The sequence below is a fragment of the Cygnus atratus genome, chromosome 6 (genome assembly GCF_013377495.2).
Source record: "Cygnus atratus isolate AKBS03 ecotype Queensland, Australia chromosome 6, CAtr_DNAZoo_HiC_assembly, whole genome shotgun sequence".
Lineage (NCBI taxonomy): Eukaryota > Metazoa > Chordata > Aves > Anseriformes > Anatidae > Cygnus > Cygnus atratus.
The window spans coordinates 8,427,940-8,443,471 of NC_066367.1; the positions used below are offsets into that span (position 1 = coordinate 8,427,940).

The window sequence follows — 15,532 nt, forward strand, 5'->3', positions numbered from 1 at the left end:
TCAGGACTCCTGGCAGTGCATAATTCAAGAATGTGCATATATCTTCAAAGGACTGAGATCTAAATAAAACACATGCAAATCAACACGATAGTTTTGAATTTTCCTAAGATGTGATGTAAGGCTAAGCTTTGTTGTTAAGAAGAAAATGATTTTAGAGTGGCCCAGCATGTCCATAGTCAGATCTAATGCAGCAAAACCTACATAGGTTACAAATACTCAGAAAGCTAATACAAATTAGTGGGTTTTGATAATTGCACACACAGTGGATAAAGTGATCAAACTCAGGACATCACAAAATAGGCTCCATCGATTGATCACTATAGCTGCGTCTGAATCTAAGAGTGATAGTGATGTGTTCAGTACAATTATTTATGGAGGCATTGCATGCTGTGTGGAGTGTTCACTTTTTGAAGTTGTTTTTTGTTCAAAGCAGAGCTGGTTTGTCCAAGTTAGAAAGTGCGTGAATTTATGCTTCACAGGAACAAATATTTTTGCAGCTAAGATTGAAGATTTTATGTGCATGGTGAATAGAATAAGTAAATTAGATAGCATTTTAAATTCAGTCTTTTAGCCTTTTTAGAGATACAGATCAAAGTTGCTGGATGGCTATTTTCTAAGTACTGTCTCAGGTGTATGAAGAGTTGCTGGGCAGTATAGAAGGTTAGTGTTAGATATGGTGAGATCCCACCAAGTTTTCTCCTTGGAGAAAGGAACTTGGGAAGCAGCCAGGATCTTTACTAGACGGGAGTGAGATTTTTAAGCATGGCTGTGTGAGATGTGCCACTGACTTCCAGGCTAGTATTTACGTAAATGAAACATGTGCTATGGGTATATTCCCCTACTTATGTTCTCTGTATGGTTTGTGCTTTATCCTATGTTGTTGTTGTTCTTATTTTCTCTTTTGCATCCTCCCCTCTTCCATTTGATCATGAAGAGGCATATTTTAAGACCTCAAGCAGAAATGCAGAGCTTTTCAGTTATGCCACCTTTGCATAATAAACTCCTGAATTAAATGTCAGGGTTATAATTATTGCTCAAGTATGCTGGCAGGTGAGACCAGGTGACTCAAGCCAAGATGAAAAGGTGGTAGAAATAACTCTATTAGTGAGACGTGGTTCAAAGAAGACACGTTAGGGTCAAGTGTAACTGGCCTAATGATTGATCTGGATTTTGTGGTGTGTCTGGTGGTGTAACCCTGGCAAAGGACCAGATGCCTGCCCAGCTGCTCCTCGATTGCTCAGCTGGGTGGGAGGAAAAAATAGGCTGAAAAACCTTAAATGTGATGAAGACAGGGAGGGCCCAACCTCATCCCCCTGCCCAGCAGCGCCTTGTACGCTCCTGCAGGCAGGGGATGTGGTCAGGACTTGGCGGTTCCTCCCACTCCCCCTGCTCTCCACAGGCCGCCATTCCTGTCAGGAACAATTCTCTGGTGTAGGCTCTCTACAGGCCAGCACTCGCCTTTTACAGCCTGGACAAATCTGACATCAGGGGCCGGATTTTGACAAGATCTCGACCCGGAGAGTTGTTTTTGGTGTTTTCCATTAGCTCCTCCCCACCATTATGTAGATAAAGAGCGACAAAAGGTGTGCTGAAAGGCCTTTGAGAAAGGGATCAACTGTGTCCCTTTTCCTGTTACTCCCTCTTCACAGCGTTCATAAAGGGAGAGAAGATGACTGCCAGCCATGGCCTTTCGTTCTTTTGTGAGGTAATAACTAGCCTTTCTAATGATTTTAAACTCTTGTGTGGTGTTCTACCTCTTTATTTGTCATAACTTTTAGAGATAGGCGGTGGTTACAGTGAGATCGTCAGTGAGACAGGAGAGGTGAGGGAGCCTCACCTGAGGATCCTCCTCATGTAGTAGTCCCACATGGGGCATAATCACATCCCTGTGTATGTGTGTTTTGTTTTTTTTTTTCTCCCTTAAAAGCTGTTGTGAACGCAGGAGATAGAAAAATGCAATGCAGTTACATGGTGCTGTCTGCACATCTGTGTTCATAACAGATGGGTTTACTTTTAGGTTTCAGTGTTAGCTAGGTTCTAGCAAAATGGAGACTAAAATCACATTTCAGCTTTTACAAATTCTTTAGATTTTAGGACATAATCCAGCAATATAATTGAGTATATGCATATGAGCAGTGTCTCTGATTGCAGTAAGACAGTTCCTAATATTTAGGTACATGCTCATTTGCTCTGAGACCTTAATGAATAGCCCTCCTCTCCAATTCAGTGCCTGTGATATTCCTCATTTCAAAGTCTGCTCTGCTTTTCTATTCCAACATGCCTGGAAAGCTTAATGTTGGAGGAAGAAATATCTACAGTTTCCTAAGTTTCCACTACAAGACTGACTTGTCTGCCATTTATAACTTCACCAGTGTTACTACTCAGACTGAAATTTTCTGTGCTAGCTACCTCAGTAGGGCTGAATTTCTGTGTAAGAAAGCATTAGCTAAAATGTTTCTGAGACCAGGAATTTTACTTATTTATTTATTTATAATCTTGGAGCTCTACTGTGCTAACATTTTGGAGAAAGAAATGTTGCGGAAGAGCTTTCCGGTATGAAAGCAGTTATTGGCATTACCAGCAATCATTTTTGCCAGAATCTGGGAATGCAATAAATTTGATCAAATCATGAGGTTCTAAAAATTCCTTAGTGCAAGTGATACTCTGTGCAATGCTGTATTAGAATTTGGTAGCTAATTGATGTCTATATTGAGAACACACTTTTCTGTATAACTCCTATACATGAAATCATAGAAAAATGGATTTTGTCCTTATTTCTGCTACAGAGCAATTGGGTGAGGCTATGTAAGTCACTGAAGAGTATTAAGTTAGTCATTCATTTTGCACTCTTCATTCTCAGAGTGCCTGATTTTGAGACCATTTGGATTAGGTTTAAAGTTCTGGACTTCCGCTACTCCTGCAGTCGTTGGAGACCACTAGGAAGCTACTGCACTAAGAAGGCTGAATATTTAGTGTGTGTATATATATATATACATATATATATATATAAAGATTTTCTATCCCCTAAAATTATTTTGAAATAATAGTTTTTTTTTTTTTTTTTTTTTTTTTTTTTTTTTTAGACCTTAGTGTCCTGCGTCTGTGCAATTGGGGTTAACTGCTGTTATTTCTTAGGAGTGGTTTGAGTAGACGCTTTCATTGTGTTAATGATAGCCTTTCTTCACATAGTAGCACTGCTTTGTGCATTGAACAAACTGGGGCTCAGTAGGAACACTGCTGTTGTAGGAATTGAAGGGAACTCCAGACACCAGCCAGCCTGTTCTGCCTGGGTAATATGAGGTGGGTGTTTTGAGAGCTTTAGGAACGGGCTAATGATGGCTCTCTGTTCCTGTGCTGCAGAACCCTTACTGCCAGAAAGCTTTCCTTCACATCTAGCTGAAATCTCCCCTGCCTCAGTGCAACGTAGTTAGTGTTTGTATTAAAACAAATGCACAGTTAAGGTTACACAGACAGCTTCGGATTTAACACTTTTTAACCTGAAGGTCAATTTTATACCTATGTAGCGATCCAATGTAGTACATGCTGAGACTGACAGTATTTTGCATCTAAAGATACCATATTTTTATTTATGGTTCAGTCAAAATAAATTAGAATAATCAATGATTGTTTTGAAAGCAAATTACTGGGAGCACTATATATCTACCAAGGCAAGTGCTGAAGAGATGAGAATGGCTTATAATGCCAGAATGAGTTGTATAAACACGGGTATTTATATACTCAACAGCAGCAAATCTTTGGGAGTTGTTTTTTTCTTGGCTGAGTCTTCTCTGATCCCACTTCCATCCCTGAGGAGGAGAAAACTGATGCTTCTATCACACATGTTCTGTTATTGATTTTCATTCCAATCTACCCAAAGTCTTCTGTGCTGGAAATAATTAGACCCTGTGAGCAGAGATGAAGCAAAAATCTATACAATGCTGGATTGCCAGAAATGAAGACAAGGGTGCCTAATTAATGTTGCGTATAGAAGTCTCTTTGGATGAATGGGTTTCCCTTTCTCAGAAGCAGCTCAGCAGTGGTTATGTCACGAGCTTGCTGTTAATTAGTGTTCAGCGTGTGCCTATAAAAATGGCATGGAGGAATAAAATGTTGTACAGCAACATTTTACAAGAGCTCTGCAATTAAAAGAGAATTCTGTTAATGTATTCTTGTGGGCTTCGTTCTGATGGCAAAAATGTTTCTTCCATATGAAATATACTTTATGGATTGTCTCTAAGCTTTCTAGAAACCTCTTGTCACCAAGGAAGTTTGGACATCTTGAAAGCTGGTCTGGAAATATGTTGGGAGGGTTAAGGACAGGAAAAATGTTCCTAGGAGCTGAGGCAGCTGCAGCCATGCCGGCAGATGAGGACTATCCAGAAAGCAAGTCAGACCCTGGAGAAAGCTGGCAGATCTACTTTTCTTTGAATCTAGAGTGAGAGGTTATGTGTACTGAAAGTGATTTTATTCAAGTTGTGTAGCACATCTTTGGGAAATGTGAAAGCAAGTATTTTAGACTGTAAGAGGGAGAACTGACAAAGTCTTCACACCAAGCATGCACTCAAATATCAGCAGAAATATCTGAAGGGAAGAACTGGAGGTTCAGAGATGGAGTTTTTGGGATCTGAAGTATCTGAAACAGCTTAAGAGAAAAACTTAAGCAGATGGATCTGATGCTGGTGCGCTGCTGTGTGCATACCAGTGAGGAAGGTCCTGCTTAACCCAGCCTGCCGTGATGCTCTAGAGGCTGAGGGAAGAGGGTGTGTAGCTGTGATGGGTTCATCTTTAGACTTATCCCACTCATTTGTCTGTAAAGCTGGATCCCCTTTTTGGCACTCCTCCAAATAACAATGCAACCTGCCTATGTGTGCTGCAGAAAGCAGCAGTATTATATTGGGTTTTTGATGTTGTCAGAGGTTTCTGATAGCAGAGGGATTCTGGTGGAGTTGTTCTTGTCCAGCAATCTGCAGGCCACTGGCATGCCTTCTTTCAGCTTTTAATTCTCTCCTTCTATGCCTATTCCCTCCTTGCCCTCCTACGTATGTGTTGTGGCCAATCTAAACAATACAGTTGCATCTCTGAATAATTTAAATAACAACATACCTTCCTTCTCTTTTCTCCCAGTAAATGCAAAGGAAGTTTCTCTTATTTAGTCCAAGACAGCAAACACGTTTTTCTTCTCTCAGAAATTAGAGAATGCATAAAACCTGGGTTCCTTGGTTGAACAGATGAGTCCAACTGTTGAATCTGCAGGAATCTTCCCGGACTGTGCCTTAAACTGCAGGAACAGATGTGTTTTCTGATTAAAATCCAGTTGACATAAATATGTTTTTAGCATGAATTTGACATAGGGAATGACGTTTTCCCCATATAGTAGAAGCTGCAGTTCTGGTTTAGGAATTTTATGAAATAATAAGAGTGTAGGAGAAAGCTGCTGTTAAAAATGAGTTTTTTATAATAGAATAGTTGTGTGCCTTTAATGACCTTTCTTTTCTTCCCATTTGGCTGCTTGGCATCTTCTCTCTCTACTCTGATTCTGTTTTAATAAGGGTTTTTCTCTGCAAACTGTCAGCTCTGATGCACAACTGAAATGGGTGCACACACAGGCTATGATTCCTCTCCCCTTCACTGCATTTTGATTCTGAACTCCAGATTAAGTCTGTTTAAATAATCTTGTGACTTAAGTCAGCTCCTAGACACTTTTTGATGTTCTATAAATGGTAAAGCATTTCAATAATTTAAATCAAATAACCAAATCCATATGAAATAGGCACTTGTTATCTTTCCAACAGATTTATTTTCTTCCCTAGATCCATTGCAGGCTGTGCTGCAGTTGCCAAATCAAAAATAAAGTGAGTTTTCAGTATAGGGATGTGATAAGTGTGTGACTTCCATTATGTCCCAGTGTGCTATATAATACAAAATGAAAACATGTAACACGTTTTGAGTATAGAGTTGAAATGGATTTTCTGACCATAGCCTAGTCTCAGTGAATAGGTGCTAAAGTAATGGCAAAGACTGTAGCTACTGGGCTGTCATTATCATTTGAGTAATTTCCCAGTGGTAGAAGACTTCAGACCTATGGGCACAATGGAAAAAAAACTGAATCCTTTTGTCCTTCTTCCCTTAAACCACCAGCAGCAGGCTGACGAGCCAATACTTTTTGAAGTTCTTTTGAGCGTGGGAAATAGTGGGTTCAGGCTGGCTGTGCTTGTTTGTGTGTTATCCTATTTTTTTTTTTTTTTTTGTAAAAACATTCAAAGAAAGCTTTTAGAAATATGTTTGAGTATTTTAAGCAACTGGAACTTCAAGAGGATGTGTAAACGTTTCTGGTTTCACAGATGTCAGTCAAGTTTTGCTGTTTTCTTCAGTAGTAGCAGAAACTCATCTGCATAGCATGTATTTTAAATTCTTATGAGGACAGAAAGTATTGCTGCTTGTTCGGTCCATCCAGAATCAGTCATCTTTGGATGCTGCAGAAATGAAACTGGTGCTGGATATAATCAGCCTCTCTTTTGTCTTGTAGCCTGGCCATACATCCCCAAAAAGATGTTGTAGTCACTGGCAGTGATGACCGCCTCTGGAAAATGTGGGCTTTACCTGATGGGAACATCATCATGACAGGTGAAGGTCACACTGATTGGCTTTCGGGCTGCTGCTTCCATCCAAGGTTAGTGCAAACAGTCCCCTGAACTAGTGCTAATCCCTTTTGGGGAGTGCTTGTTTGCTCTTTCTTTGTTCACTGGCCTGCTCTGATGACTTTCTATTCTCAGTATAACCCTGCGCTCTCTGCTGAATTTCCAAACATGTAGATAAATGTTCCTCTGGCTTTCAGTGTGTTGACTTAAGATTGATTGCTTTTAGTATTTTGTATGTCTTAAACTTTGTCCACGTGCCAGTGCACGTAACAACGAGTAATAAGCTTTTTAGGTCTAGCTGTATTCATATTCTCTGTGTTCATGCACCATAACAAACACAATTCTGTTATTAATAATAAAGAAAAGCTGATTTCTTGTATCGAGCATTGCCATGTGACTAGATGTATTCAAGTTTATCTAGAGAATATGAGCTTTCCTCCTTTCTCTTTATACAGATTTGAAGCTGAATTAATAAACGAAAGTGAACATTGAAAATGAGAAGTAAATATTTAGGTTACAAGGGTCACAGAAATAGGCCAAATATGAAGTAGATTTCTTGGTCATTTTGATGAAAAATAGAATGCCATTTTACTGTAAGAAAAGATTTCTGTTTTTTAAGACTGAGCTTCTGTAGATTGAAATGATTTTGCCTCAAATTTGTGAGGCTGCAGTTGTAATAGAGCTCTTTACTGTTAATATAATAAAGGTCTGCTAGGCTACTCACCTGTGGTTCACTTATAAAAAGGGAACTTTTTAAAGGGGACTTATAAATAACCTTGTGTTTTTATTGTATTTATTTTATAAATCTATGTTAGCTCTTTCCTTCACAAGAAGGAAAAGAATACTGTTTAATTTCATAGTTCCTCCTGATTTCTGATATTGTAATGAGTTAAACACGAGTTAACAAGCATGCGATGCTCTATACACAATAAAATCCCTCTGTTCAAAGCCTCAGGAACCCAGAATAGCGCTTTCTGGGATAGAACATCAGCACTGACTCTTTGCTTGCATCTTTTTTTCCTGTGAAACGTAGGCTTTTTCTTAAGGTGCTAGTGCTTCACAATATTCTCTTTCTCACATGTATGTCCTCAGAAACAATTCCATATATTTAAAAGAAAAGACCGATATGTAACTTAAAAAATGGCATATAGTAGAGATAGGAAGAGGAGAGAAGGGAACTCTCAGTTTCTTGGTTTAAGACAGTAGGAATTTTTTCTCTTCCTGAGTTGCGCCTCGGTAATAGAGGTTGCACCAAGTTTGTGGCCATGCTGGGCATCCTAAGCATAACTTTCAGATAAACAAAATGCTGCCTTGCCTCTTACCTGTTATGAATATAAAATGTATCATAGGGAAAGAAAGGAAAATACAATTAGAAGTGCATGTTATCATTTATAAAGCTGCTGGGCATACTAATCAGATTTCGATAATGCATTGTTACCATGACACCCGCTGATCAGAGACTCAAAACTATTTTCTCATTAGTCTTTGACCAGAATACAGTCCTTTCAATAGGCTTTCCTATTTCTCATTCAATTATTGAAATTAAAATGAGTTGAGGTACATCATTATTCACTTGCAGTATAAATTGACTCCTGCTGGATGCTCTGGAGTGATTCAAAAGTAGTGCTTTTACAATATTGTCTTCAGTTACTGGAGAAAAAATATATATAATGTGACAGAATACATTTAATCATAATTTCTTCTACACCCTCCCCGCCCCCCCCCCCCATACATCAGGTATTCCAGAAGTGAAAATAATGAAATAGAAATGGAAAGTTTTCACAGACGTTTTCCACAATCAAATATAGATAGCCTCTAGTTTTATTTCTGATTTAAAAGGATGTTCAAAAGTTGAAAAAAAAATAAATTTTTGTGGCTGGGCTATTAAATTGTGATCCAGAAATCTGGATTAAACTCCTGCACTTCTACATTCTTTCCTTGATGCCCTCTGTTAGCTCATTTCACCTCTTTTATTTTCTCTGTTTATAAAATCAGGTTTAGAGCGATCTCCATGTTTGGTCTGAGAAATATTCTGTGTGCAGGCACACACACACAATTAGGTCCATTTTCAGACCATCTTTGGAAAACATCAAGAATAATTCACTTACTGAGATGGCGTGTGCTAATAACTTGAGGAGAAACAGATCTTGACCTATGATGTGAATTTAACTGGTGCTTCTGAACATACAAGGGACTTAAAAGTCCATTTTTACTCAAGCAAGTCCATATTTGCCTTTTTACTCAAGCAAGGGTCTTCTCATGGTTATGTTTCTGGCAGCACTGTAAATAAGGGTCAAGCTGAAGTCTGGTAGATGCGAAGGTCTGTCATCTTCCAAGCTTTGGGTGCTGTTAGGTTCATACATCCTTAGATTCTTCAAGAGCAGTGAGAGATCGTGGATCGGTAGCAGGAACTTAGCTGTGTGCAATATGATAGGAAAGGTTTCTTTTAGGCTCTGCCCCTTACCCACAGATTAATAGGCAGCAGCGATGAGGATTTGCATTTGAATCCTTCCCAGTATTGATGTACAACAACGTCCTCTAGTGCAATGATGACACAAAGTCTTAGGGGCAGAAGCCACTGAGTTTCTGGAAGGTTGTTGGGTTGGAGAGGTTGGATGAGTCTTACTTTGCCCCTCACTGACAAAGTGCTTCCCAGGCACTTACTGGGAAACATCATTCCATGCCAATTTTTCCTTAAAAACCGTTTTTTCCTTCACGTATGAGCACAGTGGGTAGATGAGAGTCCACGATGTACCGAAGCTCCTGAGTCTTGTGGGATCTCTGTGCTGGATCATTTTTTACAGTGTGCCCCCCTGCTCTTCGGTCTCCCACGAGTTCTCCTCGCATGGCAGCGGCTCCCAGGACGCTAGATGAAGGGGAACAAACTAGCTCTGTGCATGTGAGGAGAGCAGAACACCTCAGCTGTGATGCTCTCTGCAGATCTGAGAGCAGAATTTTGCCTTGAGCTTTTTAAATAAAAGCCAAACTTCAAACAGGTCCCATCATCTACGGAGTGCAGCAGCTGGATGGAGGGAGGAGAACAGCGCATCCTTTTTGAAGCTCAGGTGACAACTGGTCAGACTTCAAACACAAACACTCCTTTTTACTCCAGTCTGGCTGCAGATAAACTAGCTGTTGCAAGAGCCTGTCACTGCTGAAAAATTTAGGAATGTTTTCCAGCTTAGCTTTTATATGTATGAAGGCGTGAGGGAGCCTGAGTGACTGCTGTCCATGCAAGCTTCATGTCAGAAATCTGGGTAGCTGGAGAAGAGCTGTGCAGTCTGCCTGTGGATAAGAGGTGGCCTGAATGAATGGAATAATAGACAAAATCTGCATCTTCTGAGAGTTTCCAAAATAAGCTGAGGATGTTCACACTGCATCTTTAAGAACCAGAGTCTACTTGCACTGAGGTATTTCAGGGCATGTGCTGGATTTATCCATCTTCATTAGTAACCTTCCTGGATGGCTAAAGAATAGCAGAGCTATTTGTTCATGTCCTGTAAAGTTCCAGCGAACACTACAATCCTGTGCTCAGCACACATGCCAGTATTAGTGTCCTTAATATAAGTATTTATCAGGTCAACTAACCTAAAATGTTTGTAGCCCTTTTCATGCAAACCTTCAAGTCTGTGCAATACAGTGAATTTCTGTCACAGGGAGGCAGAATTCAGCAGGGAAGCTGTTCACAGGAAGGAGGGGTGGGCAGGATTTTGGGATAGCCTGGACCAGTTGTTCAGAGGTAACAGGCAGAGTCTGACACCGCTCATTGCTCACTGAGCCCCACTGGGCTTGTGCTTGGAGAAAGGGGGGAGATGTTGAGCAAAAATAAGGCTCAACAGCTTGGCAGAACTTCACAGTGGTCACGCTTAACGTTGCTGGAGAGCTGTAGTGCTTTGATAACCAAGGTGAATTACAATTAGGGAGCACTCTATTTTTCCCCCCACCTCTACAGCTCTGGGCTGCCTGCAGAGTGAACTGGGGAGGAGGGCTCCTCAGTTCCTCCTCATCTTTTAGTAATTCCGAAGGCTAGTCTTAGATTTATTCTAATGTCTGTGAGAATAAAAGGATATTATCTATTAATCCCTTTTGTTAAAAGTACTGACTTTATTGGTTCTGTAGTTATTTGGTGAAAGCAGGGAGACCTCTAGGTGCAACAGGTGCTGCTAAAGGGATCTACAAGGTACTGTTACAAGCTAATGCATGTTCCTTACATGCAGAAGCCTTTGTCTATATGTACGCTGTAACTGAATGCTGGGTTTTGTGATTTGACCTTGCTACTGGAAGCTCTTTCTAATCTACACAGACCTTCACCTAAACCTTTTGGAGCTTCAGAAAATCTACCAACAGGGAGCTAACGGCAACATTTGGGGTCAGCGACTTCAGTGCTGTGTTTGGAGCCCTTCAGGCCGCTGCCCAGGCTGGGTCAGCAGTTGCTGGCTATGGCAGCACCATGCCTGCTACTCCAGGCAGGCCTGCAGCACATGCCACGCAGCCCAGGGCTGCCTCTGCAGGTCGGGGTGCTGCTGGATGCATCTGCACAACGGGGCTCCTGCACACAGAAACCCTGCAGAGAGGCTGAGATGGTTTCCTGATCGATCACCTTTGAAATTATGGAGTACCATTAATGGCATCTTTCAGTAAGGAGCGAAACAATGCAAAACTAGCCATGTAGGTAACAGTATTCATCTCCTGTGGCTCGTGGATACCTGGAGGAGAGAAGGGACCTGACAGCCCCAGAGGCTTCAGAGGGTCCCTGGTAAGAGAAGCTCTGTGTTCAAACGAGGGTCCGGAGTGGTCAGGTGAGCTCCTGTTCAACCTCAGAGAGGAGGAGGAAAAATGTCAGCGCGCATCCTTTCTGTCCGGCTAGAGTCAACCAGGCTTATGGTCCTCTCATTGACAGGATGTCAGAGATTGCTCTTAATTAGTGCTCCAGCAACGGTGATCTTCGGAAAACTTTTTCTGCTAGTTTTTCAGCCATAAATGTTGAGCACCACATTCTGCACTGAACAAGGCTGAGACTTAAAATCCACTAACTCTGCTTGAAACATTAACATAAGAGTTGTAAGACTCAGGTTAATCACAAAGGTCTCTGTTGGCTATTGGTGAAATAGAATTATTCTGATTTGTGCCTTGAAATAGACACTTTAAAACCTAATTCAGGGTTCACTACAGAAACAGATGTTTTTTATTTATCCTTTCATTGCTATTGATAGCTATTAAAGGAAATGCAAGATAGGCTGGCACATTTTACTTAGGATTTCTGAAGCTCATTAGTATTGTAAAGGCATAATGATTTAATTTCTTAGAGAATCTTTGATTCACAGAGTTCAACAAAGCCTTCAGTTACTAGATTACATATTAAATTTGACAATGGTTGGAAACTTCTTTTGAGTGGCAGGATTAATTTTCAGTCATCTAGCTGGCTCCATGTAACACACAGTTAGCAGACTAGACATTTCTTACAATGTTTTATCAAACTAAACTAATATGGGAAGTTGCATTCATTTATTCCACAAAGAACAGCCTGCTGCAGAACTATTTTAGTTGCTTCCACAGCGTACGTACTATGGGTGTGGTGTTTTCAAATGTAATAACAGTTTAATGTCAAAACTAGTTTTATTTATTTTGAAATCTTTTTGGCAAGCTTCAGACTTCTTAGACGAGGAAACATTCTCCAGGTAACGCAGTTCTCTCTCAGGGCAGCAAAGCCTACTACTTTTACTTTACAAACATGTTTGAGTGGGTGGGCGTTCATTTCCTTTGGGATTCTCAATCTCATTATTTTTATCAATAAAAAGCCTCTGCTGGACAAAGGAATAAATCACATATAAATGAAATATGAGAGAAGCTCAGCTTCTGCTTAGACTAATCGAATATCTTTGGCCAAACATCCCAATGTCAAAGGCTTTATAAGTATTCTACAGGATCAGCCTGGCAAAAAAAAATCAATAACCAGGTAATGGATGTGATTAAAATTTTTCCCCTTCCACCCACTTCCATAAGCCAAATGTTTCTACCCATACTAATCTGTTCTGGCACGTGTAACTGTTGGTTATTCCCTGCGCCTTTCTGGGACGTGTATCTGTAACAAGTTTTATATCATTTCAAGGCGATGTGTTGACTGTTGATGAGTATCTATTTTAAGAAAAAGCAATGTGTGTATCATTTTATATTCCTTTGGAGAGCTCAGTTGTGCAGTGTGCCTTTGGAAAATACGGGATGGCGTAATCGTAACTTTGCTGTGCATTTAGATGCTTTTTTATTGTGCAGAATTTGCCTTCTTTTCTGTTACTCCTGCCATGCTGAGGAGTGTTTTCTTGTGCAGCCCAGAGTAGCAAGCAGATATCCAAACTTCTGGAGGTTTTCCTTGTTGTCAAATCATCCTGTGTCTCTTTTTACACCTTACTGCCTGATTTCTGTCTTTGCAGTGGTTGTGCCGACAGACCGTGGGCCACCTGTGTTGTTTGATGTTCAAAACATCGATCATTAGACTGGTCGTGTTCTGCAAAGGTTGTTGCATCTGCTTTGAAGCAGTACACTTTCCTATTCCAATAGGAAGACAAAAAAAAAAATTCTGTTGCATGCATTTTGATGTTGAGGGACAGCTGCTTTAGTTGTAGAAATTTGATTGGACTTGTCACTACTTTTTCCTTTTTAAAGAAATCCTTCCCTTACCAGAACTGTCCTTTAAAAACTGTTCTGGATTGAAAATACTTGGCAGGACAAAATGCAGCTTCTTTCTTTTCTATCAGGAACTTTAAGAGTCCGTCATTACATTGATTTTAAAAAGCAAACAGTCTGCAGCTCCATAGTGTGGTTACTGAATAGGCTTCGCTTTTCACCCAGAATGACCACGCTTTATTGGAAAACTACCTTTGGCTTCCATTTCTTGGTTGGTGGAAATATTGACCACTCAAAGTTAATGATTCACTAATAATTTCTCCATTACAATAATTCCGCAAACAGCAGGAGAGAGAAATGCTGATGACAGTTTAAGAGAGAAAAGAGAGGAAAGTAGCTGACAGAAGAAGCAGTCCTCCTATTGAGCAATTCAAATGCGTATTTCAAATAATTACAGGAAGAAATTACATTGTAATAAAATGCTGCCCTTTGATGGAACCACTCTGTAGTTATTTTCACAGGTGGTTTTACATACTAAAATGCAAAAGCCAGTGGTCGGAAACCTCTGGAAATCTTTGTGTAAAACTAAGAAAGAGTAGGAAACCTTCCTAATATTTAAGGTAAACTTTGACATCTTATTCTTAAGAGCAAGGATTTTTTATCACGACTGTTTTGTTGATTGCCTCATTAGGCATTTTCTGCTGGTTTGCACGTGTGGCTCAGATTTTTAAAAAGGGCTCTGGTACAATGGGAGCCACTTAAAATGTGTGTGGAGTGTGGTGGTGCTGGTGTGAAGGGTTTGCAGTAGCTTTTAAGGCTTTATGGCAGCCGAAATGAAGTCAAGTCTTTTATATTTTAGAAGATTCTGAGAGGATGTTTACATTGATTTTTTTGCATCTTTTTTTTTCTTTTGTATTGCTTAAGAGTTGTAGTTGTAAATGCATAGCTGGTTTGTTCATCTGTTTGTATGCTTTGTCTCCTGTACGTTAGTTTTCTTTTTTGTGTGTAGTGAGACATAACTTCGTTTCCCTGTTTTATAGGGGAGGGAGAAGGGAATGTGGTTCTGAAGTGTAAATCCCGTCTCACAGGATGTTTGTATGAGCATACACCTGCTTCCAAGCAAGCTACCAGATGATGTGTTTTTCCTGAGCTCCCCAGAGTTAGGGCTATCTGAGTGAAAGCAGGGGGCACCAGTAGAAAAGACACCTGAAGCCTCTGTAAGAGGATGAAGAAAAGAATTTGAGGCCATCTGCTTCCGAAGGGTGTCACCCAGCCTTACAAACACCTTGAGAAATGCCCACACATCAGTGGCACCGTCTCCCTCCTTGGCCACAATTTTTCAGAGAGTTTTCCATGATAGAGTGAGAGGGGGTGCTGAAGGAGCACTGTGCTGTCACTAGTTTTGCTTTGAAAACTGTTTTAGGGTGGTAGTAGTGGGTTTGATTTGGGGCAAATCAAAGTTTAATTTCAACTCAGAATTTCTAAGGGACTTCTTACAGGGCTTTTATGGTTTCTTTTCTCTGATCTCTACCCTGTGCATTTGCTATCTTTATTTTTTTTTCCCAGATGAATGAATGCAATTTTTTTTACTCATGAGTTTGTTGTCCCTCCATCACAAATGTGAAGCACCTCTTTAAAGCCTCCTTCATAAGGACATAAATCTTCATACCTGTAGTGCATGGCCTCGGATACATTTAAGCTCCTAATGGGTATAAAAAGATAGCTGATCCTTATGGCATTATTTAAGTTATTATTTAGCTGTCATATCTTTATAATGTCATTTAGATTTTATGCTTGTCTATAAGATAAAGTTTTCAAATGTACCAAAAGCCTTGCTTCCATAGAAATGATCTCATTATTATTAAATGACTGTCTTGCATGCTCCATTCCATTATTACGTGAATTTTAGACCTGCAAACAGGCATGGTATTGGGCTCATCAAACCAGTGCTATTGGTTGAAAAGGCATTGTGATCATCTTTGGTGGTGTCCCAAAAGAGGTGTCAAGTTTAATCACTCTCTTTACAAAAAAAAAAAAAAAAAAAAAAAGGCTTTAGTTATTGAAATCAGTAATATTTTGATATGAATGTTCGAATGTTTAGACTTTTAGAAATTAGGAGAACTTTTGGATCAGCTGTGTAGGTAAATAGATCTGGTGTAGAAACTGTACAGAATTTTCTTGAAGGAAAAAAACCTAGGATAAATTCTTTGATAGAAAGAAGGAGGAGAAAGATGCAATTGAAATCTCTTTGACAGAGCGCCACTCAAATGGTA

The 15,532-nt window shown here is 40.0% G+C and overlaps 1 protein-coding gene across 4 annotated transcripts in view; it reads left to right on the forward strand.

Moving 5' to 3' along the window:
- Positions 1-15,532, forward strand: part of SPAG16 (sperm associated antigen 16) — a 382,795-nt gene that overhangs the window by 189,931 nt on the left and 177,332 nt on the right. For 3 of the 4 annotated variants that reach the window (XR_004777193.2, XM_035536875.2, XM_035536876.2), the window contains exon 11: positions 6,527-6,670. The exons of the other annotated variant lie outside the window; for it this stretch is intronic. Coding sequence is in view for 2 of the 3 variants with exons in the window: in XM_035536875.2 (XP_035392768.1) it covers positions 6,527-6,670 (144 nt within the window). In the remaining variant the exon portion in view is untranslated. The remainder of the gene's footprint in view (positions 1-6,526; positions 6,671-15,532) is intronic. 4 annotated transcript variants of the gene reach the window in all.